Here is a 25,270-nt window from a genome sequence, read left to right as displayed (position 1 = left end):
AAAGGGCTTGTGTATTAGTGCCCATATGTGATTAGGTGAGTTAAAAGAAGATGTAGCTTTTCTGTAAACACATTTTAATAAAGGGATAGCTGACCTTCATTAAAAACAAAGTGCAAACCGGACACCAAATGGATGCGTCAACTTGAACCAAAGTGTCCTACTTAAACAACGTGGTTGACATGTTTCTGCTATAGTGAGCTAATTACGCTCAGCATTCATCAGGACCATAAACTACCCCACAGTGAATATGGGGGGCCTGAGATGTTGTTGCTGGTTGGTGCGTGCGCAAATGCTTTACACATTGCCTCCAGGATAAGCCTTACTGCTCGTGCCATGCTACCAAGGGGTTGAGCAGGGGTTATCTTTGTCGTGTAACTCCCTTGCCCTGACTAGAGTGGTAGTTTCTGCCTGGCTTTGGCGCAAGCTTCAGCCAATCAGAACTCCCATTTCTAAAAAAGTGCTATTGGTTCTAGGTTGTTTAGGATGGCTCTCTCAAGTGCAAGCCCTGCCGGTGTGTACTCCTGGCTGGGTAGAAGCCACTAGGCTCCCATGTTTTGCTAGAAATGCAGTTTGAAAGGTTTTGAAGTCTTGCTTTTTTGTCCCTCCATTGAAATGTATTAATTATCTTATCTATCTTGTGGTAGAAGTCGTCAGTGAGTAGAAGAGGGGGCATACCCAGCAGATAGTTGATCATCGGGGTGATAATAATCTTAATTGTTTCTATCCTCCTCTACCACGTTATGAACTTGGGGGACCAGGACTCTAACAATGTCTTTGTCTTCTCTAGCAGTAGTTTTTCATTTTGGTCAAGTGTGGTTTTAAGGTATTTGCCGAAGTGTATCCCTAGGTATTTGATGGAGCACGTTTGCCATGCTAGGCCCGAGTTTCCCAATATATCTCTAGTGGTGTGGCTGTTAAGTGGTTTGCACTCCGACTTATCCTTGTTGAGCTTGTATCTTGAGTGTTTTGAGTATGTTCCTATGGTTTCCATGAGAGCCGTGATGAAGGTCCTGGGTCGCTCTGTCACTATGAGGATGTCGTCGTACGTGGCTAGTTTCACTGTGGCCTCTTTCATGGTGATCCCCGCACCTCCTCATTGGCCTTAATATCCCTGATCAGGGGTTCCAAGGCCAGCAGGAATAACGAGGGGGACAAGGGACATCCTTGTCTTGTCCTGGGTTGTAGTTCGAAGGGGTCAGAGACCCCCCCATTAACTACAATCTGAGCTCTGGGTTCGCTGTACAGTGCCATTACTTTACGTGTGTATGATTCCCTAAAATTGCATGTCCTCATGCATTGTTCTAGGAAGTCCCACGATACCCTGTCAAACGCTTTCTCAGTATCTAGTGTGATAGTCATCGCAGGTTCGTCTATTTTGGAGGCTCGTTCCAGTATGTGGCATAAGAGTCTGGTGTTGTCATGTGACATGCGGGTCTTTAGGAACCCTACCTGTGAGTTGCTTATTAGTCTTGGGAGGGCAGTGTTTAGTCTTGAGACCAGGATTTTGGCGTAGAATTTGCAGTCAACATTGATTAGTGATATGGGCCTGTAGTTTTGGGGTAGTTGTGCGTCTTTGCTTTCCTTTGGGATGACTATTATGTTTGCTTCTGCCATAGATTGAGAAACTACTCCTTCCACCGCGCATGTTTGGCTGCAGGGTCGTTAGGAACATTTTGTAGAACGTGGCCGTGCACCCATCTGGGCCTGCTGCTTTGTTATCTTTTAGTGACTTGACCGCCATCTCTATTTTTGGCGAGGTTATTTCCCGCACTAGCGTCTGTGCTTCTTCATTCGTTATCTTTGGGAGGTCTAGTCTGTCTAGGTATCTTGCACACCCTTCTTGGTCTAAGGACTGGTCTTTCTTGTATAGTTCTTGATAGAACTCTTGGAATGTTCTCAGGATCTCTTTATGTCGTGTGTGTGTGTGTTTATTTGAGCGTTGGTGATTGATGAGATGGTGTACTGTCTTTGTTTGTGTTTCAGGTAGGAGGCTAGGAGCTTCCCCGCCATATAAGCCTTGCCAAGGTTGATGGCCTTGTTCACCCAAAGCCCGGACCTCTCGCTCAAGATTGTGTTATATTCATATTTTTTCCTAGTGAGTTCTGTTAGGGTGCTACTGTCTCCTGTGTCTGTGATGTGGATCATCTCTAACCTTTTGATGTCTTTCTCAAGTTGATCCAGATATTGGTTTGCCTTTTTGTTCATTTTGGCCTTGATTTCTATTATTGTGCCTCTGACTGTGCTTTCAGTGCGTCCCATACGATCTTGGGGTCAGTGTTCTGTGTGTCGTTGTGCCCTGGGTTTCTTTTATGGCCTCTTTTATTCTGGTTTTGTTGTCCTGGTCGCCAGGACGTCAATATTAAACCTCCATCTACGTGGGATGGCTTTGTTATGGTGCCCGCTCAGCTGTAGGCTGATGCACGAGTGGTCTGAGAGTGTTCTTGTCGCAATTTATTGCAAAACAACAAGAGAGAGTGAGGGTGTTTTACAGAAATGTAAGGTAGGAACTCCTGGTCCCCTTCTTGAGAATTTAACACGACAGATGGAGGAGTACCCCCTGAAGGCGTGACAGAGAGAGTCTCTGTGCCTAAAGCTTAAGGCTTACTCAAGCACTTGTGCCCAACCTTTACGCAGGACAAAGCATGTCCTTTTAGAAGACCCCTCACTCACCTACATAGTTGGTGACATGCTTCATCATCGGGGTCCCACCCCGAATGCCGAGTGCCAACAGGGTGTGCTTCGACACCTGATTACAATGGAGCGGGTATTTTTTCTTTTTTTATATGTGCAGTGATATCAAAAGTGATACGTGGTTTAAAAAGGGGCCAATTCTACTCACTACAAGACTTTATTCCTGAGTGACTGGACACCCTAATAAAAGAACTGTGACACCTATGTCTAATTAGGTAGACTCCGGTGTTCAAGACGTGTAGTGTTATAAAATAGCGACGTGTGCTATGTGATTTAAAATACAGGTCTACATGTTTCAACCATCTTGCGATTGTGGGTTTTCGTCAGGACCAGTGAAAAATGACCTGGGTGGTACGCACACGCTAAGGCGCGCCCTGCCCTCAATCAATAAAAGAATGGAAACACAAACTTGTGTTCCTTTACAAAATGTTGTCTTCTCCCCAGTCTGGAAGAAAAACCTGTGAAGAAAGATTCCAGGAAAAGGGTGGTTGTGATCACATTACAAAAGACAAACAATTGTTGTACATATAACATATAGAAAGAGAGTGCCCCTAGGGGTAGTTGGCAGACATACTAAGTCACTTACATCAGTGCTAGCTGCCACACTATGGGTGTACCCGGCCACAGGGGTTAATGCGTGGCCCCAGTACCGGTGCTACTCTCAACAGACTGTGTGATTGTGATTTTGGCCTTCAGATATTGAAAAAGAGGCCTGGCTTTACAAACTGAGGGTTTTTATGGAAAAAACGGGAGGTTGCATGGGTGGAGTAAATTATGCATACCTCGGTAGAAATGACACTACGGGAAGTGAAAATGTCTCACAATCACCCAGGAAACGTTACATATAATCATCCCAGACTAAGGATTTCACAGTTCTGTAAATGTAGCCCAATGACACCTGGATAACTGTAAAACATTCGGCTTACTCATAGAGCGGTATAAATCTGCTTCATGGGCGTCCGGGTTCCAAGGGCGATGCTCACGTTACCTGGAGAGTGAAAGCAAAAGCGGACGCAAAACGCGGTGAGTGACGGAGTGTCATCTCGAGCGTACTGACAAAATCCAAAGGGATCGTGTGTAATGCGACTTACTTGCGGCTTCTGCTCCTCAAACTGGTAACCTACTTGGTTCCATAGACGGTACGCCCCGTGGGAATCCCTGGAACCCATTGTGGCATTGAAGATATACTCGAGCGCTTAGCTTCCTGGAAAGGGCGTGGTGGGGCGGGTCACGTGGGTCGGGACCAATCGCCGGACCGCTGTACCATAGTGAGGCTTGGAACTCAGTTTCTATGGTAACCTTGCTCACTCAGAGTGTCCGCCGTGATTAAATATTTAATGTTTGTACAAGGATGAACAAACAAAACTCCGTAGTTCACTGGAGCCAGACCGGACAATGGTAATGCTGGGCTCGGTGTGCTCCGCACTAGTACTGCCAGTGGGTCCAGGATAACATCCAAAAGGGGACGTCAAGGGGAGATTCAGTAGACAAACAGCGCTCGCTGTTTAGTAAGAGGAAAAATGTTCTACTCAATGCACTATACATGGTTATCTATGCCCTGCACTGGGAATGTCCACGGGTATAAAATGAGGGACGGTAGGGCAGCGTTACCAGAGTGATGGATGCTGCTGTCCTCCGACATTTGTTTACCTCAAAGTAAACAGTTAACATAACAGAGTTAGAAGGAGTGAAAAAAGTATTCTTTATACTGCTTCCTACATAACCATTGGGGGACTGGTTGCACAAGGGGACAGCCCGGGTCCTCGTGGCTCAGGTGGTGGGTTTTTTTGCCCATGGGCTTGGGTATAGTTACTCTCATTTGATTGATATTCCCTGGACTTATTTGTTCAATAATTGTCCATTATAGGTCGTCAGGTGTGTGTCCAGCAGACAGATAGTGTTCTGTCAATCTAGTCATGGACTTCTTGCACCTGATGGTGCTTCTGTGTTCCCCTATTCGTAGTTTTACTTTTCTATTGGTCATACCAATGTAGTGCAAATTGCAAGGGCACGTTATTCTGTAGACTACATTTTCGCTGTTGCAGTTTGTATGACCTCACATTGTCACTATCTGTCTGCTGGACACACACCTGACGACCTATAATGGACAATTATTGAACAAATAAGTCCAGGGAATATAACCTGACTCAACGCCTCTTCGAGAAAGAACAAAGATGGGTGTACAGGCTGTCCACCCACAGGACTGCTTTGAATGACAACATTCCCTGGAATTCAGTCATGGGGTGAACTCTATATCAATCAAATGAGAGTAACTATACCCAAGCCCATGGGCAAAAAAAACCACCACCTGAGCCACTAGGACCCGGGATGTCCCCTTGTGCAACCAGTCCCCCAATGGTTATGTAGGAAGCAGTATAAAGAATACTTTTTTCTCTCCTTCTAACTCTGTTATGTATCACTACCCTTCCTTCAGGTAGGAATGCCCAATCGCAGTTCATACATTATGTTAACTGTTTACTTTGAGGTAAACAAATGTCGGAGGACAGCAGCATCCATCACTCTGGTAATGCTGCCCTACCGTCCCTCATTTTATACCCATTGACATTCCCAGTGCAGGGCATAGATAACCATGTATAGTGCATTGACTAGAACATTTTTCCTCTTACTAAACAGCGACCGCTGTTTGTCTACTGAATCTCCCCTTGACGTCCCCTTTTGGATGTTATCCTGGACCCACTGGCAGTTCTAGTGCGGAGCACACCGAGCCGAGCATTCCCATTGTCCGGTCTGGCTCCAGTGAACTACGGAGTTTTGTTTGTTCATCCTTGTACAAACATTAAATCTTTAATCACGGCGGACATTCTGAGTGAGCAGGGTTACCATAGAAACTGAGTTTCAAGCCTCACTATGGCACAGCGGTCCGGCGATTGGTCCCGACCCATGTGACCCGCCCCACCACGCCCCTTCCAGGAAGCTAAGCGCTCGAGTATATCTTCAATGTCACAAGGGATTCCAGGGATTCCCACGGGGCGTACCGTCTATGAAACCAAGTAGGTTACCAGTTTGAGGAGCAGAAGCCGCAAGTAAGTCGCATTACACACGATCCCTTTGGATTTTGTCAGTACGCTCGAGATGACACTCCGTCACTCACCGCGTATTGCGTCCGCTTTTGCTTTCACTCTCCAGGTAACGTGAGCATCGCCCTTGGAACCTGGACGCCCATGAAGCGAATTTATACCGCTCTATGAGTAAGCCGAATGTTTTACAGTTATCCAGGTGTCATTGGGCTACATTTACAGAACTGTGAAATCCTTAGTCTGGGATGATTAGATGTAGCGTTTCCTGGGTGATTGTGAGACATTTTCACTTCCCGTAGTGTCATTTCTACCGCGGTATGCATCATTTTCACCGCCCATGCAATCTCCCGTTTTTTCCATAAAAACCCTCAGTTTGTAAAGCCAGGCCTCTTTTTCAATATCTGATGGCCAAAATCACAATCACATAGTCTGTTGAGAGTAGCACCGGTACTGGGGCCACGCATTAACCCCTGTGGCCGGGTACACCCATAGTGTGGCAGCTAGCACTGATGTAAGTGACTTAGTATGTCTGCCAACTACCCCTAGGGGCACTCTCTTTCTATATGTTATATGTACAACAATTGTTTGTCTTTTGTAATGTGATCACAACCACCCTTTTCCTGGAATCTTTCTTCACAGGTTTTTCTTCCAGACTGGGGAGAAGACAACATTTTGTAAAGGAACACAAGTTTGTGTTTCCATTCTTTTATTGATCGAGGGCAGGGCGCGCCTTGGCGTGTGCGTACCACCCAGGTCATTTTTCACTGCTCCTGACGAAAACCCACAATCGCAAGATGGTTGAAACATGTAGACCTGTATTTTAAATCACATAGCACACGTCGCTATTTTATAACACTACACGTCTTGAACACCGGAGTCTACCTAATTAGACATAGGTGTCACAGTTCTTTTATTAGGGTGTCCAGTCACTCAGGAATAAAGTCTTGTAGTGAGTAGAATTGGCCCCGTTTTAAACCACGTATCACTTTTGATATCACTGCACAGATAAAAAAGAAAAAATACCCGCTCCACTGTAATCAGGTGTCGAAGCACACCCTGTTGGCACTCGGTCTTCGGGGTGGGACCCCGATGATGAAGCATGTCACCAACTAGGTTGGTGAGTGAGGGTCTTCTAAAAGGACATGCTTTGTCCAGTGTAAAGGTTGGGCACAAGTGCTTGATTAAGCCTTAAGCTTTAGGCACAGAGACTCTCTCTGTCACGCCTTCAGGGGTTACTTCTCCATCTGTTGTTCTTGTCGCAATGTCAGTGTGTTCTATTAAGTGAGTGTGTGTGCCTGTTATTAATATGTAGTCTATCCTGCTGTATAAGTTGTGCGGGGTGGAGTAGAAGGTGTAGTCTCTAGTGTCCGGGTGCTGTAGTTGCCATGGGTCTTTGAGGTTGAATCTGGTGCCTATGTTCTTTAGTATGTTGTGTGCAATTGAGGGTTGGGAGTGGCATTGTGATTGTCTGTCTAGTGTGTGGTCAAGTACTACGTTAAAGTCCCTGGCCACCACTGTGAGGTCTTTCTGAGGGATTGCTTCCTATTTCTTCGACACTCTCTCCCAGAAGACTGAGTCCTCCTTGTTAGGGCCATAAATGTTCGCTCCATGGATGTTTTCTTCCCCCCTTTTCAGATGTGTTAACAATATTCTCCCTGCTTCGTCGTGTCGTTGATCCTCTATTGTTATCTTGGAGTTCTTACTTATCAGAGTGATTACCCCCCACTTCTTTCCTGTTGCCGGAGAGCAGGCTACCTGGCCGATCCATCTGGCTATGACTCGCTTGGCGTCATCGAGAGAAAGCTTTGTTTCTTGCATCAGGATCACGCCCCCCTTGGTCTTAGCTAGGCAGTCTAGGATTTTTTTTCTCTTGACTGGGTGGTTGAGGCTTTTGACGTTCAGGGAGACTATCTTTTGGTTAGATGACAAAGAAATCTTTTTATTTTGTGTCATTGGTTATTGTGTGTGCTCGCTGTTTGACGTTCTCCCTTTTCCCCACTTGCCCTGTGTACGTGCACTTCTTTCTTGTCTGGGTTACCTTCCTGTGGTGGTGATTGGTACCTGTGTCCCACCGTTGGTTTTGTGATTCTCCCCACCAGATCGCGATTTCATGTTACTTCTTGTATGAAGGTGTGTAGTTAGACGGAAGTAGATAGCAAAGAAGAGAGTGGATAGATTCAGAGTATGTAGACAAGACAGACAATCCCTTCCCCCTTCCCCCCTCCCTCCCCTCCTTCCCCTCCCCCCTGTTACAAAACCTCTTACTCTGGACATGCGTCGGCAAGGTCCCCAATCCGCCCCCCCCCGGGAGCCTACAAAGTAGTGTGCTAATGTTCCACCCCCCATGCATCCTTTACATCCGACCCGGCCTAACATATGTGCGTATTGATTGTGCATTGCATATTTGTGCTCCCCGTTATACCTCCTTCCACTATGAGCCCCTACGGATATCACGTATCTATATCAATAAAAAGGATATAAAGGTATATATAGTCCATCTTTATCCCCTGTCACGTGAACCTCCGCTTGCCCCTATTTCGGTTATTCCATCAGCTTCATGAGGTAAATATTGTTTTAGTCTTTGAGGTAGTCTTTGAGGTAAAAGCAGTTGGTCTGCGGTAGTTACAAAGATTCTTGAGTAAGCCTCCGGATCCTTGGCCTTACTCACTTATTCACCCCTGTCCTTTCTGTGAGTAATATGATCTCTGTACTGTATTATTTTAGCTTAGCCATGTGGTAGTCGTGGTAGCTTTGAGGTAGATACGGTTGTTGCTCATGAGTGTTCCTTTAGTGTCTTGTCTATCAACCTACTCACTCCCCTCTTGGTTCCGGCGAAGCTCTTCTCTTGCCTGATTCTGTTTGTGATGTTTCCATCTCTTGATGCGTCGGTCCTTGTAGGCATCTACTTAACTCTCTTGGGTCCTTGAAAATGTGCATTCTTCCTTTGTCACTTATTCTCAATCTTGTTGGGCCCACAAATGAGAATATGATGTTCTCCTTCCTCAGTTTGTCTCTCAGGGCCAGAAACCCATTTCTTGTGTCCACTGTGGGTTTGGAGTAATCCTGTGTAAGGATTATCCTCAGCCCATTCCACTCTATGTTTTGGTTTTTCCTTGCTACTCCAAATATAGTCTCTGCATGTTGTGAGTGTAGTGGCTTGCATATTATTGGATGAGGACCCGCCCTAGTGGTTGATTTGAAGGCTGTTACTATGTATGCTCTGTCTAGCTCAAAGGGGTGGTCTAGTTTGATGTTTGTTATTTTTGGGATCATTTCCTCAATGAACGCCATGCATAATCCCGCTTTGTCTTCCTCGCCCTCCGGAACACCTAAGATTTTTATGTTCCCCCTTCTGTTTTGGTCTTTCAATTCTGCCGTCTGTCTTTGGAGGGCTGCTGTGGTGTTAGTTAGGGCCATAAGTGCTTTATTTGTTTGATGGTCTCCGTCTTCTATGCTCCTTACTCTCTGCTCCACCGTCGTCAGTCTATTGTTTGTGAATGTCCGCTCTAATAGCTGCTAGTTCCAGTTGGATTGCCTCCATAGTCTGTTTCGTGGTTTTGCCTAGGTCATTGACCTCAGCCAGCTTTTTCAGGATCATGTCGAGTGTGCTGTTGATATCCGGTCGTTGCTTGATGGGTGAATCTGTTAATGTGTCTCTCCTGTTCTTTTTCACCTGCTGTTGGATTTTCCCCTCGCTCCCTGCCATGATTGTCAGCCCTCTCTTCGCTTTTTGGAGCTTGAATCTTCTGCCTCTTTTCTGAGCTAAGGGTTTGTACCCCTGTTTGTGCGAGGGTCCGCTTTCAGCTCTTTTGTATTTCTCTTTTAGGTCAACTCATTGTGTACTCTCGCCGGGTTGAGTGGTGGAGTTCTCTCTTTCTTGAATTTCAGCCGGGGTAGGGAGGCCTTTCTCTTTGTTGGAATGTCTCCCCGATGTTCGAGTTGACGCCACCCCTCCTGTTTGTGTTGTCTTTTGGGGATGTGCGTGCCACTCCCTGCTTCTTTAAAGGTGATTCTTTATGTCTGCAGCCTTGGCCAAAAGCAGCTTTTGCCTTTTGTGATGGGTGTTCACCTCAGTTGTTGGAGCACACCCTGCTCTTATTGTGAGATGTGGCTTCTTCCTTCTCAGCTGCGTTATTCCGTTACTCGTTTGCACTCCTCGCCTCCCCATCACCGTTTACGCTTCCTCACATGTGCCTCATATGTGCCTCATGTGTCGGTGCCTTGTGGCCCTGCTGGTGCTTTAGATCGAGGCGGTTCTCTTTATGTGTACTCCATTCCTGTGTGGCGCAAGCTCCCGTTCTGAGATGCTGGCCTCCTCTGTTACGCAAGCTCCCATCTGGATATTTCCCTTTCTTATTTATGACAGGCCAGATATGGGGTTTCCTTCTACTGCTTGGTACTTACAGGGAGGCTTCCCCCCTCTGACGGTGGTGCGCCCCACTGCCTCTCCCCTCGCCTGTTCATGCTCCGGTTTGGTGTTCGGCAGTCTATGAAAATTGCACAGGTTCGATCTCTAGGAGCTCCTAAGATGGCAGTCTCCTCTGTTGATTGTTCCTCCGGGATGGCTTTGGCACTGTTTCCGCTCGTTTGCGTGGCCTCACTTGCGGTGGTCCGCTCTCCACCTCACCGCACCGCTTTCCCCTTCTGCGATTGAGTCGCGGTTGGATCGCTTTCCTTGCAGGCCTGGGGCAGTTAGGGGTAGTCCTCTTTTTGTACGAGCTGCTCCGGTGCACATTCAGCTTCTAAGATGGTGGCCTCCTGTGTTTTGTTTCGGTTTTGGTTCTCGGCCCGAGTTTTCTGGTCTTTCTCGATACGGGTGTCCAAGGTAGGCGATCCCGGCCCCCTCTGTTACTTCCGCATCGGCCCCCCCTCTGCCTGCTGTCTTTGCGCTACCTTCCTTAAGTTGGTGTTTTAGAGGGTTTTCTTTTTTTGACTCGCTGCAGGGGTGTCGCGGGGGGAATCGTGGGAGGGGGTCTCTGCACTGACCTCAAATGCCGAAGGAGACGCATGGAGCTCTGTATTTCCGAGGTTCTTTTGTTCTCTACGAGTCTTCCGTAGTTTCAGTTTCTAGGCGTCATCTTAAGGCTTTCTCCGCTCCCCATAAGATTTGGGATTTGCTCGCTAAAACTCCACCGAGGGTTTTTGAATCAGGCTCCCTCTTCCTCTCGAGCCCTTCCGACGCATGGGGAAGTAATTCTGCCTTTTTTTTGTGTTGCGGGTGGTTACGAAATCTTCTGGCTGCTCCCTAGGTGATACTGAGTGGCAGACTCAGGCAACTTTCCTCATTGCCGTCCAAGTCACGGTCCTTCTCTAAGCACCAGAAACATGTGTTCACCTTTCTGTGTGAATACAATCCAGATACAATGTTCTTAACAGAGACACTACTACAAATGATGGTGTATCTCTTGAACACCTATTTACACGAGGGCCATGTCCCTCAGAGCTGGAAGCATGCTATAATTCTTCCGCTCTTAAGAAACCTAACATGGGCATGTGGATTCGGTTTAATCAATCTCTCGGCTACCCGTGTTCTCCAAAAATTTGGAGAAGAGTGTGAATGCTTTTGCTGTGTACCTGATCTTAACCTGGGCTTTAACCAAGTGGCTACTTGAATGAGTGGTAACTCTGTCAAGATTAATGTAGAAAAGACAGAGGTCATGGTCCTGGGTAAGCAGGTCCAGCTTTGGGGCCCTCAGCACAGGCCCAATCTTAGGACCTTTCCCCATTCTGTCCTCCAAGGTTAAGAACCTTGGTTTTCTTCTCGATGAAAAACTCAATGCAACCTCCGGTGTCTAAAGTTACCACCACCTGTTTCGCTGTGCTGAAATGGGTGAGGAAGATCATCTGGATGATACCCAAGTCTATTCAAAGGACAGTGATTCAAGGTTTGCAGAAAACCCAATTCAGGCACTGTGGGTCTCACAGACAACTCAGAGAAATCACCTACTCCAGGTCAAGATATGACCCCACAGTGCCCACTCTCACCAAATCCTGATAAACTCTCGGGGCATCACCTAGCCCCATCGACGACCCTAGACTACACTTCTGCAACAACAAAAAAGGAAAATCTCCTAACTGCACCAATAAATACTACTGGCCCAGCAGGCCCTCCCCGTTTGTGAGCCTCTACTCTAGCACTTTTAAAAAAAAGACCTGATGCAATGGCTAGTACCTCTCCCTTTTACATGCTGGAACAGCCGGAGGAAAGACCACCACTGTTAAAGGTCGAAGTAACAGTTCATCTACCTCCAAATACCAGCTTTACCCCAATCCACAATGTGCTCAGTGACAGTGCGGAAGTGGCACAAATAAAAGTCCAACTAGATCATTACAAGGCACTTGACCCAGTAATTATCTACTTTCAACACAACCCATACAACCATCTAAGCTTGATACAGAATCATCTTCTTCTTCTTCTTGGAGTGCGGGGGGCGGCCCTGGGACTCCTTTCCTCTTTTCTCGATCATAGAGAGCAAAGGGTGATGCTGGGTCAGTTTCTATCTCCATCCCTGTCTGTGCATTGTGGGGTCCCCCAAGGGTCAGCGCTTAGTCCTACCCTTTTCAATATCTACGTGACCCCCCTTGCCAGACTTATTAGATCTTATGGGATGGAGGTAGTCTCCTATGCGGACGACACCCAGATCCTCGTCTCTCTCTCCCAATCAGTTACGTCGACTGCCGCCAACTTTAGATCTTGTATGGAGGCAGTCAGCCAATGGATGATTCACAATTCATTGAAACTGAACGGGGAGAAGACTGAGGTGATGGTGTTTGGAGGAAGGGAGGACATTTGGTCTGCCGAATGGTGGCCGGACTCTCTGGGTGCCTGTCCGGATCCTACATCCTCAGCTAAAAACCTGGGGGTCATGATTGATCCTATCCTTAGCATGTGCCAACAGGTCAGCAGGACTGTATCGACCTGCTGGGGGATCATCCACATCCTTAGGAAAATCAGGCACTACCTGTCCTTACAGGCAAGAAAGAAACTGGCTGTTGCCCTTCTGGGCTCGCGTCTGGACTATTGCAATGCGCTGTATGCTGGACTTAACAAGTGCCAGCTGCAGCGCCTGCAGGTGGTTCAGAACGCAGCGGCCAGATTTGTTCTCGATTTACCCCAACGTGCCTCTGCCACCGCTGCTCGTAAGCAGCTACACTGGCTCCCCGTTGCGGACCGCATCATTTTCAAGTCCATGTGCATGGTCTACAAGGCCCTAGTTAAAACCAGCCCCACTGGGATTGGTTGTATCCTGTCCCGTTACAATCCCAGTAGGAACCTTCGTTCCTCTAACAGACTCCTCCTCTCCGTTCCTCGCGTCCGGAAGACCAGATGGGGTGGCAAGGCCTTCTCCAATCTGGCCCCTAAAGGGTGGAATGCTCTCCCTCTTGAGGTAAGGTCCCTCCCCACTCTTCAAGCCTTTAGATCTGCCCTAAAGACTCATCTCTTTGTGCGTGCCTACTTGTAGCAGTGCTGTTGTAATTTCTGATCTGTTTTGGATAGGCGCCTTGACACCTTCGGGTTGAGTACGCGCAATACAAGTTGCTTAATAAATAATAAATAAATAATAAATCTTCTTAAGAAACACTACATCAAGTAGAGCAGTCTTCAACACAGACCTCACAAGTTCTAGGAACCAGCCGTCACGTGAATCCAGCTAAGTTATCGCCAAGCATTGTGGATACATCTAGCCTGCCAGCCACCCAATTGGGTTGGTGCCCAAAGTGGAAAATAAAACCACTTTTGCCCATAAAACCATCCAATACAAAAGTAGCCAAAGCCACCACACAACAACCTGAAGGCTGGGAACCAAATGATCAATCTCTTTTGGAGCTATTGTTCTTCCTCAAAGACCCTGAATGGTCCTCTTATCAGGAAGCAACAGGAAGTACACTCTGACTCCACAAATGTCAAATTACTATAAATACCGGAGTATCATTCTAAAGGCTGCCATGACTTTCTAAATAGGAGCAACATCCTTAGATTACTAAAAGCAACACCTGGGTTTGGTGCTCTAGAACCATGAAACATTAAGTACATTGAATTCCTCCCTCCCAGAGGTGTGCAACCCTCAGAAATCACATTGGTAATTTTTTACTTCCCAAATCTATTGACCCAGCACAGTAATTTTCAGTGCATGGGCATCAAAATCCGTCCACACCCAGAACCAGGTTATATATCACATTGGTAAAACCAAAACTGAGCGTTGCGCAAACAATCCATACTCAATACTAAAGAATGCCCAAGGTTGCGCTGTCTCAAATGGTAGGCCCCGTACTACAACCCCAACCCTGTACACAGAATCCGGCTGGAGTGGGCTGCCCATAGCTCTGTCCAGCAGCTTCTTAGTCTGAATTGACAACCGAACTCTCCGCCACCAATACCAGTCTTACGAGCCTTGTGCAAATGAGACACCAATGGCCCACAATCAAAAACCCAATCTTCAATCAAACCCCTGCGACAGGCTTCTCCAGTTTTGTGTTCTTGAAACATTAGGTGGCCTCCAACACAAAATGAATTCCCCAGATTTACTTAGCCTTCTCCCAGGCCCTGATGTCCTTGCTCTGCAGGAAACATGCACCACTCAATGCCAGCCCATAACCGGATTCATTGAATATTGGAAGTCTGCTGTCAGAGATCATACATCTATACATCCAAAAGGGGGCTCATCCATATACATTTCATGCAGTCTAGAAAGTACTATTAAACCAACACTATTACAAGAGAGTTGGCTTCTCAACATCTAAACATTGAGACAGATCTGCCCCTTTTTGATTCTTTAATGTATACATGAACCCTAGTGCAAGAAAAAAGTGGGCACTGCTAAACAGGCTAATTTCAAATATTTGTGACCTGGCCGGAGACTTTCCTCAAGCTGATTGTCTGCTCACAGGGGACTTCAATACCAACCTCTTTCAAGGTATCCCCGAGTACCCGGGAATTTTTCCTTCAGACCTTCCACAGGGATTCAAGGACCAGATAAAACCAAGGGGCCAATTGCTCCGTGTCTTAGTTAAATTCCTGGTTTCTCAGCTCCAAAGTTTTGGCTTCATGGTACTGAATGGCAGGTTCCCACTAGATATTACACCAAACTGGACCTGGACAAGTGGTAACATGGGCTCCTATCTAGACTACACCATCTATAGCTCAGAATTGTTTCCATACATAGAAAACTACAGTATTATTGCTCGCACAGAGATTGACCTTTGCCCTCAGATTACCACCATTGCTCTGAATTCAGCACACCATAAAACATCAAGAACAACACATCAAGGCTTCCAATCAGAAAACCTAAAGCATCTAAAATGGAATCCTGCCATTACTACCGTTAATATGGAAGAGTGTGTGCAGCTTATTATGCAATCAAACTCTCTGATATCTGACTGGTTAGACCTCTGTAGTCAACTCCTTGGGAAATACCAACAGTCAGCTTGCCAACATGTTCACCCAAAACAAAGTCATACATCCACACAGACCCTGGTCTTAAAGAAAGTTCAAAACTAGGCCATTAGAGTAGTTCAGAGGAACCTAGATGCTACAGAGTTAATTACTGTTTACAGAACAGCACAAAAAAAATTACCGCTGGGCATGCCACACAGAGAAACAATATAATCTCCTGCAGTTCTGCTGCACACTCTAGTATGTGCAAGTAAACATCTAAATTCAAGAAAGCTTTGGGCTCTGGTGAACAGACAAATAAGCTGAAACTCTGGCCTGGGCATTGCAAACATCACAAAGCAAGAATGTGCAAAGTTTTGGATCATTCACTTTTATGTAGGTGAATGAAATGACCATCTAATGACTTATATTGCAACAAGCCCAACAGCAACTCTCAGGGAGTGTCAGGCTCAACCATAGGATCATCAGCAATTCCCAAACGTAGAAATCCATCTCTCACCATATTGGCTGGCCAAAATAATATCTAAGTCAAGAACAGACAGAGCACCATGTCCCAATAGTGTGCCACAGGCTCCTTTTATATGTACACCTCACTCTGGGCCAACCAGTTAACAAGCCTTTTAGATTATTGATTGCCTGACTCTTAGCAGCGGGCTATAATCCACCCAATCTACAAGGGTGGTTCTCAACCTGCTCCTGGCAACTATAGGTTGATATCCTTACTTGATATCTAGGCCAAGCACTTTGCCAGTCTTCTCCTGGGGGACCTGAAACAGTGGGCAGATTTAAAAGGGCTCATTGCAAGAAACCAAACCGGCTTGGTAGAAAAGTCTGATACACATACCAACCTTCTAGCACTATCAATTTTGGTTGACAAAGCAAACCTTTGTCCACATTACTACATTACTGATTTCTGGTTCTCAAATCAGCCTTTGGTTGTGTGCCGAGGGAGGCTCCCTGGGCTAGATTACTTAAATGGGAAATTCCCCCTAAACTTTTAGAGCCAATCTTCCAGTTGCACACCAACACCTGGATTCAAGTTAAGTTGGGGGACAGTTCACATCTGTCAAGAAAAATCCCCACATCACGGGGAAGTAAGCAGGGATGTGTGCTTGCTCATCTGCTTATAGATGAACTTCCGCAGGCACTCGATATAGTGAACTGTTATCCACCAGAAATCGGCAGAGCCCAGATCAGCAACCTCCTAGTTCACGGCGCTCGCCCTCTTTAACCTACGAAGGTAGATTTTCAACGGCTGCTAAATCAGTTTTATAGATACATAACCATTACCAACTTAGAGGTTATTTGAAGAAGTTGCAAGTAGTCAGATTTGGCAGAAAAATGTACAGAGGAGGCGGCTGGTCATATAACAACTTTCAGTTTACAGTAGAACAAACATACACGTACCTGGGGATTTACATCAGTGTGAAGGGCACCTTTGCTAAGCACTGGAGAGTAATCGCCACAAATGCCATGGCTCTTCAAGTCAGCTTATGCAAACTCTGGAAACGCTCTCAGGTTCAATTCTAGCCCCAATGCTGAAAGTCATGCGAGCTAAAATAGCCCCTACTTTATCATATGGATCTGAAATCCTCTAAGGTAAGTTTAGCAGCACACTGAACCAACATGACATGAAGATTTACAAATCTGTGCTGTGGCTGTCAAAAACCTCATCAGCAGACCAGATCCGACTGGAGCTTGACCTTCTCAACCATCAAGCGGTTGGTGCAGGTGCTTTCCTCAATTTATTCCATAATCTGAGAAGGGCCAGAGTCAGCTCTCAGGGGTCCCTGTTATGGGCTGGCATTAGCTCCAGTGGGCCAGACGGATCACACCGTCAGTTCTTAAATGATTGTATGTTGAAACTGTCCATGAATGAATTGTGGCCAAAATAAATCCAATTCTAATGGCTTTTAAATCAAGTATAAAGGAATGTATTCATCTTTGTTCCTATCACTTAGACAGAGCAATCCTAGCTGAACGCAAACACACGTGGGCAGTAATTAACTCACACCAGTCAGCTTCCCTGTCCTCATAACTTGTTTGCACATACTCTTTGCACTTAACACTAAGATTCATGGTGATCAGCCTGGGTGAGTGGCTCTTTTAGAAACATTTAGTCCACTGCTGATATCCAAAAGAAGAAAACCAAATGTGGGGCTCTAGTATGTCGAACGAATTCTTGGAGTACGTACTGTGCGCGTGCCCAGTGATGACGGACTCATGAAAATTAAGTCTAAAGGCTGAGTGGAATAAAATGCGAGTTACAGCCTGTCGGCAAAGCATCGTAGCAGCATTAAACACAGAAAACGAGGCCCTAACAATCCGTTTGACTGAATGTATTCATCTCGCCTATACAAGTTTAAGGAACTTAAGCAGCCATTCAGGAAGTCCAACCTGATTGAATTACTACCTGTTACACTCATGACCTGGCGTCCTTTCAGAAAGGTTAGATATAAGCAAGCACATTGCTGCTAACTTTTTGAAGGCTTTTTAGATAACCGATTGGAATTTTACGTTCATATTTATAACCTGCCTTTCTATTACATTTAGTCAATTTATAACACTGATAGTCTTCTTGGCGGACGACTAGCGATAACCTTTTATCTTTCTCCCATACCTTTGTTCAATGTAATAATAATGCTGCTAGCATCTGAAGGCACAAGAAAATTACCGGTTATCATATGTATTTATCAAAACTTGATTTTACTACAAATGATTTATACTTTTATTTCGTATGTCCTCTTTTGCACATTTGTAAAGGTTCCAGTACGTTTTAAACCTCCATTCTTAAAGGGAGATGTAATATTACAATGTTTTCAATTTCAGACGTGTGTGAGCTCATCTATAATGTGTCTGGATATGTATTTGCTTCCCTGATTGTTCATGTTTCTGCACACGTGTGGGTTTTATATAGGTCTGGTTGGCTGTATGTCTTTACAGTTTGTTCATCTAAAAACAACACTCACCAACATACGGTTATTTGAACAAAGGGCACTTTAACCTACAACAAGCTAAACCTAATGGCATTTGCCATTGTTTCTTCTGACATGTATTCACATTCCTTACAGGAGGTGAAAGAGGACTCAGCAAAACATGCCACTCCTTTAGAAAAAACTTCCGGTCAAGAAAACTCACGAGCAGGCACTCAGAATGGAATTACAAACCCTGGTAAAAAGTCTCTTTTAAAAACATTAAAATTTTTTAGCTCTGCTTGACAATTCTGCCTCTGTATTTTAACTTTACATTTCCCTTTTACTCACTTTTTTTTACAGTATTTGACATGACGGATGAATTAAATGTACACAAAGTTGATGGAATAAACGCTGACAAGGGAGAAGAAAAAGGTATATTTACTGAGAGTTCTGATAACACATGTTGAAAAATACATGGACAACACGAGAGCCACATGTTCCAATCAAGCTGGTTCACTGAGGTCTTCATCCAATTAAAATTTAAATATTGAATTGCTGTCATGGTTGATTATCACATATGTCATCATAGATTGTATGTATACATGGGCTATTCAGTATATACAGATGTGCATGTACACACAAGTACGCATGGCATCTTTGCATCTACTGACTGTCAAGAATATTTGCCTGTTGCTTTGTTCTCAATTTGTCTGGAAATTGTGTATTCATTCCACATGTCTACATGTTGTGGTATATGAGATTCTCCCTTTTCCTTCACCCCCAGTAACTTCAGCCACTCTATGTAGGTATATGTACAAAGTGGTTGCAGTAAGGCCAGTTGTCCATAGCAGAAGGAATGACTCTCAATGTAATCTTTAAGGCCAGGGTGTAAGGGAGTAGAGTGGTCTTTACTAAGAATTGAGATGTCCCTTGAAGAGATAATTCTTTAGTTTCTTCTGTCGGTCTTTCCCTAAAATTTGTATGTATGGAATCGGAGATCTTGGGAGCACAGCTGAAAAAGACTTGTTAGTACTTACGGCTAGAGCTGTTGACCTCGAAGCTGGGGAACCAAGTTCGAGTCTCTGCAACAACGCTCAACATCCTGTGATTCTGGGCAAATCATTCCATCTCCCCATGCCTAACAATGATTGTGTCCTTGTGTAACGAAACTGGTTCTCATGTAAAGCGCTCCCATACCCGAAATTTTCGGGTCTAGTTTGCGCTATATAAAACTTTTTTTTAAAACTAAACTTCTTATTCTTCTTCTTCTTCTTGCACCTCTTTATCCATGGTCTAGTGTTGTTTATGCTGTTGGTATTACCTAGCTCATAAAAGATCTTGATCTTCCTTGTAAGGCAGTGATATGTTCTAGTTTACAGACCTGAAAGTGATGCTATGAGTATGTACGGTAATCCCCATTACTCTTAGTCCTACTCGTCCTCGACCCAGTCATCACTCATGAGGTATTCCACAGACAGGAAACAAAACAGGAAACGCTTTTAGGCTCCACCCCCCCTCCTGCCAGGTGCTATATCAGACCTAACCACTAGAAGCACATCCTGACACACCAAGCAACAAAGGCCTGGACAGGGAGGGATGGTGGGAAGTATGACTGGGTCGAGGACGAGTAGGAATAAGAGTAATGGGGATTACCGTATGTAATCATAGCATTACCTCTACGTCCCTCGTCCTCGACCCAGTCATCACTCATGAGGCATACCAAAGCAACGCCCAAACAGGTCTTTGGCAACCCAAACACAGCAAAACACAGACCAGACACAAAGGAGTGCAGCAAGTGAAAAAAGTTTAATACACAAACAGAACTCAGAGCGGAGGGGGAACCCCCACAGCTTGCAACACCCCACGACCAAAATTGGTCCGGTCAGACAGGGCACAATTCAACCTGTAGTACCTCACAAACGTGGACTCGGAGGCCCAGGTCCCAGCACGACAAATCTCATCAAGAGACACACCATGGTAAGCAGCCCAGGAGGCAGACACGCCCCGAGTGGAACGCGCCTGAACACCCGCCGGACAAGGCAAACCAGCACCACAATAGGCAAGAGTGATGACAGCCTTAATCCAGCGACCCAAGGTGATCCTGGAAGCAGCCTTACCCTTACCAGCCAAACCAAAGGTGACAAAGAGAGAGTCAGAAGAGCGAAACTCCCCAGAACGAGCCACATAAATGGACAAGGCACGCCTCAGGTCCAAAGAATGAAGCAACAGCTCAGAAGGAGAAGAAGGAGAAGGACACAAAGAAGGAAGAACCAGCTCCTGAGAGAAATGGAAATGGGAGCGGACTTTGGGGATAAAACCAGGATCCAAAGAGAGCACTACAGCGTCATCCAGAAAAACGCAAAAACGGGGGGGAACAACGCAAGGCCGTAAGCTCCCCGACCCGCCTCGCAGAAGTGATGGCCACCAGAAAAGCCACTTTGCAGGACAGAAATTTAAGGTCCACAGTCTCCAAAGGTTCAAAGGGGGAAGACTGCAAAACACCCAACACCAGTGCGAGATCCCAAGGGGGCACCAGAGAACGAACAGAGGCGGAAGAAAGAGAAAAACTACGAAACAGACGAGAAACCAAAAGCCCATTCGAAGAAAGAAAAGAATCCGGGTCCCGGAAGCAGCCCACTTGCCCCTCAAGTTAGACACAGCAAAGCGCTTCTGAAAGCCATCCAGAAAAAAATTGAAGGACAGAAGACACAGGGCAAGAGGTAGGAGACAAACCAGAAGAGGAACACCACCCCGAGAAGGAAGACCAGTGCTCTGAGTAGGAAGACAAAGTAGACGGCCTACGAGAGGCCTGCATCACAGAAATGATGTGGTCGGGCAGACCACGGACCCCAAGAGACAACCGTTCAACCTCCAGACCGCCAAGGAGAGGGGAACCAGAAGAGGGGACGGGGACCTCAGAGGAGAGGGGTAGCGGGGCAGAAACCAAGGAGGGCCCACCGCTAGGCCCAGCAGCAGAGGAAACCAGGACCTCCTCGGCCAGTGCGGAAGAACAGCCACCACCTGAGCCCCCTCCCGCTGAACCTTCAGCAAGAAGGCAGGAATCAGAGGAAAGGGAGGAAATACATAAAGAAGCCAAGGAGGCCACCGGAGAGGCAAGGCATCCACTCCCCAGACGCCCACCTCCGGAGACCTGATGCAGAACAGGGGAACCAGGGCATTTGACCGGGAGGCAAACAAGTCAAGACTTGGAGTCCCGAACCTCAGGCAAAGCAAGCGAAAAGTCCGGGGAGCCAGGCACAGGGACAGAGATGAAGGAAACCTCCGGCTCAATGAATCCGCTACCACATTTTCCACACCTCAAATATGCTGAGCAGACAGTGCCAGAAGATTCTTCTCTGCCCAGTCTGAAAGGGAGCAGGCCACCAGATTCAGGGAAGAACTGCGGGTCCCCCCCTGGTGATTGATATAGGCCACAGACAAGGTGTTGTCCAATCTCACCTCAGATGAAGTTGGAAAAAACCGAGCGCCCTCTCCACCGCAGACAACTCCCTCCAGTTGGACAACCTGCGAGACTCCAACGGGAGCCAACGAGCCTGTACAGCCCAATGGTCCAGAGTCGCCCCCCAGCCGGAAGCGCTGGCATCCGTGGTCACAACCAGAGGAGGAGGCAGACGGAACAACATCCCTACGGAAAGGTGGAAAGGATCCGGCTACCACTGAAAAGCAGACACAATGTCCAGAGTCAAGGGCACATGAACCGCATAATCCAGGACAGGAAAGGGTACCCACCGCTGCACATGCCACAGCAGAGGGCGCAGATGAACCCTGGCCCAGGGCACGGTGACGACAGAAGCAGCCATGTGGCCCTGAACCTCCAGCCACTGAAGGAGGGGAGCCGAGGTCTGCGACAACAACTTCCTCAGCAAAGACTGAAGGCGACAAATCCGGGCCTCCGGCAGGAACACTTTGCCCAACACAGAATCGAACACAGCTCCGATGAAGGTACTCCGAGTGGCAGGCTCCAGGTGGCACTTTAGCAAGTTGATCAAGAACCCGTGTTCCCTGAGCGTAGACATGGTCAAATGAAGGTGGCGAGACTTGATCTCCAGGGACGGAGCCTGAACCATCCAGTCGTCGAGATACGGGAACACCGACACCCCCAGGAGATGGAGATGGGCCATCAAGGGAGCCACCACCTTGGTGAACACCCTGGGGGCGGATCGAAGACCAAAGGGAAGGATGCAGAACTGCCAGTGCTGGCCCTCCAAGCAGAAGCGCAGGAAATGCTGCTCCCCCACAGCCACCGGGTCGTATAGGTACGCATCCTGGAGGTCCAGAGTGGAGAACACCCAACCGGACAGGATCAGCGGGATAACCTTCTGGAGAGTCTCCATCTTGAACGGGATCTTCCTCACGTACAAGCTCAGACCCCGAAGGTTGATGACCACCTGGAAGCCTCCCGTGATCTTCGTCACCACAAAGATGATGGAGTAGACGCCCAACGCCCTCTCCACCATCGGAACAGGGACAGCCACAAGCTTGCTGACCAAAGAACGAACCCCGTCCGACAAGGCCAGACGGGGGGAGGCATCCCAAGGAGAAGGGGTCATCACCACCCCGGAGGGGGGAGGGGGGGACAGGAACTCGATCCGGTAGCCCCTCGACAAGACACCCAGAAACCATCTGTCGGAGGTCGTCAGGCGCCAAGCAGGAAGCAACTGGCGAAGCCTCCCACCAACCAGAGGTGGACCACCAGCGAAAACCACCCCCTGGACGGCATAGTCAGGAATGCTGCGGACCAAACCCGGCACCCCTCTGGGACTTCTTCGGAAACTTCCGGCGAAAAGACCTGCCAGTGCCACGCTGATTCCGAAAGGAGGACTGCTGAAACCTGGAAGGCTAGCGGAAAGTTCTGGCACCAGAGAAGGAAGAACCCCCTCGGGGCGGAAGATCACGAAAGTACAAAGAATGCTTACGCTCCTTGAAGACCTTGTGTAGCTTCTCCTCTAGCGAGTCACCAAACAGACAGGCCCCAGTGAAAGGCAGCCTCAAAGCCATGGAACCCTGGGCCGTGTCCGTCTTCCAATCCCGCAGCAATAGGTTACGACGGGCAGCAATAGAGGAACCACAGGACATAGCAGAAGCCCTCACAGAATCAAAGGCGATGTCCGACAGGAATTCCGCCTGGCGCTCCATAGACTCCAGCAACTCCGGACAACTGGCACCCTCCTGCAGGGAAGAAAACAGGGACTTGAAATCGGTCAGCAAAGACTGGGCAACGTACGCCCCATAAATGCCAGAACGAATAGCCAGATGAGAAGCGGCATAAGACTTCTTCAGTGCAGAATCCACCTTTTAGTCGACACCGTTATCATCAGCCATGGAAGGACGACCCACAAGACTGGCCACAACAGAGTCCACACGAACGGAATCAGGCAAAGTGTCCGCCATATCCAGCAAGGGATAAAGCTTGGACATAAACCTGGGCAAGGAATTATGATCCGGGTCCTTCCACTCCTTCAGCAAGACATCAGAAACAAAGGGATGCACCGGCAAGGAAGAAGCAACAGGCTTCCTAAACTGCGGCAAGAGAGAATCCTGAGAGGTACTAGGCGCAGAATCATCCTGGAACCCCATGTTAACCCGCACATGGGAAAGGACGTCCGGCAAGAGATCCCTGGAAATGTCCTTTCCCTGAAGCTCAACAGCAGACAGAGAGGACTCATCAGACTCAGCAGAGGACGAAATGTCTGAATAAAGAGCAGCAGAACCAGAAAGACCAGCAGCACTTTTCTTGTTCGCCTTCAAATCGGAAAGAGTCTCCAAGATAAGGCGCTTTAACCGGTCATCATCACCCTTCCTAGCATGCTTCACAGGAGGGGAGGAGGAGACCCCACTGGAATCAGGGGAAGAGGGAGGCACAGGGGAGGAATGCTTCCTCTTACGATGGTGCTTGCCCATATTAACACACCTAACACACCAAGTAGTAGCAAGGAAGGAGCACTACGAAGAAAAAAACACGACCTCCCAAAAGGCTTATATACAAGGAGGGCACACCCCAATTAACCTCCCATAGGGAGGACAGGTACAGGCCAGAAACGGCCAAAATGAACTAAGACAGGTGAGAAAACCACCAGGGAGGCAAGCCCCCCGACCCCCCCACAAACAGGCCCGAGGAGAAAAGGGGAGGGGCGGGCAAAACCGTGGCCAAACAGCCGCGTGGGAGGCAGAATGGCAATTTCCGCCATAGGGAGAGAGAAACACTCACCCAGGCCGTCGGTAACTGAAGCGGACCCCTCCGATGTCCTGGACGAACAGAATCGAACACCAAGGACCGGAGTGCCCGGAGCCCACCCGGGCATCCGGCCCGACAAGCTCCCGGCAATGAAGTGAACTCCCCGCGCATGCGCGAACACCTTCGCGCATGCGCGGACACATAGAGCAGCCGGACTTCCTCACGGAACAGCAGAGGAAGCCCGGTGAAAGGACCAGAGCCGACTCGGGACCCCCGGAGAGGGGGCAGGAGTACTGCAACCCCCTGCCCCTCCCCACAGCGAGAGAGGAACACCGGAGGAGACACCCGGGCCCCCACTCACAGAGGGGGCCAGGAGCGAGGCGGGACACCAGACGGGGAGTAGCGCGCCACTGCCACACTAGCACACAGCCCCCACCTGCGTGCCGACAGCAAGAAAGCAGGCCAACACCATCAAGGAACCCCTCGCACAGCAGGAGAACCTCAGGGTAACAGCAGCAGGAACACCAGGGCAGCAGCAAACCAGGAAGACCCGAAAACCAAGCAGCCCAGGTCTCCTGAGCCCAGGAGGAGACAGGGAAGCCCAGCAGCCCAAATCCAAGCGATCCTACTATGGTCCACGGGATCCTCCAGAGCCCAGCAGAGGAGGATCCACAGGACAAAGATGCAGGTAAGTGCCCGACACTCACCCCAGCGTCTCCCATCAAGTAATCCACCGACAGGAAACAAAACAGGATGTGCTTCTGGTGGTTAGGTCTGATATATCACCTGGCAGGAGGGGGGGGTGGACCCTAAAAGCGTTTCCTGTTTTGTTTCCTGTCTGTGAAATACCTCATGAGTGATGACTGGGTTGAGGACGAGGGACGTTGAGGTAATGCATTCGATCTTAAAGGTGATACATGAATTCAGTGGAAGCCAGTACCTTTAAGGGGATCTAATCATATTTCCTTAGAACTTTGTTGAACTATTCCACTGCATGGAGGAAGCACGTCAAAGGAATGAATCACAAATGCCGTAG

At 47.7% G+C, this 25,270-nt stretch overlaps 1 protein-coding gene across 1 annotated transcript in view; it reads left to right on the top strand.

Moving 5' to 3' along the window:
- LOC144798009 (ATP-binding cassette sub-family C member 12-like) overlaps positions 1-25,270 on the top strand; it is a 2,245,771-nt gene that overhangs the window by 1,039,799 nt on the left and 1,180,702 nt on the right. The window contains exons 16-17 of the mRNA XM_078668799.1: positions 18,195-18,294; positions 18,399-18,470. Of these exons, the coding sequence (XP_078524925.1) occupies positions 18,195-18,294; positions 18,399-18,470 (172 nt within the window). The remainder of the gene's footprint in view (positions 1-18,194; positions 18,295-18,398; positions 18,471-25,270) is intronic.

This window comes from Lissotriton helveticus, chromosome 12, assembly GCF_964261635.1.
Source record: "Lissotriton helveticus chromosome 12, aLisHel1.1, whole genome shotgun sequence".
In the NCBI taxonomy this organism is placed as follows: Eukaryota; Metazoa; Chordata; class Amphibia; order Caudata; family Salamandridae; genus Lissotriton; species Lissotriton helveticus.
This window is presented reverse-complemented; position numbering and strand designations above follow the sequence as displayed.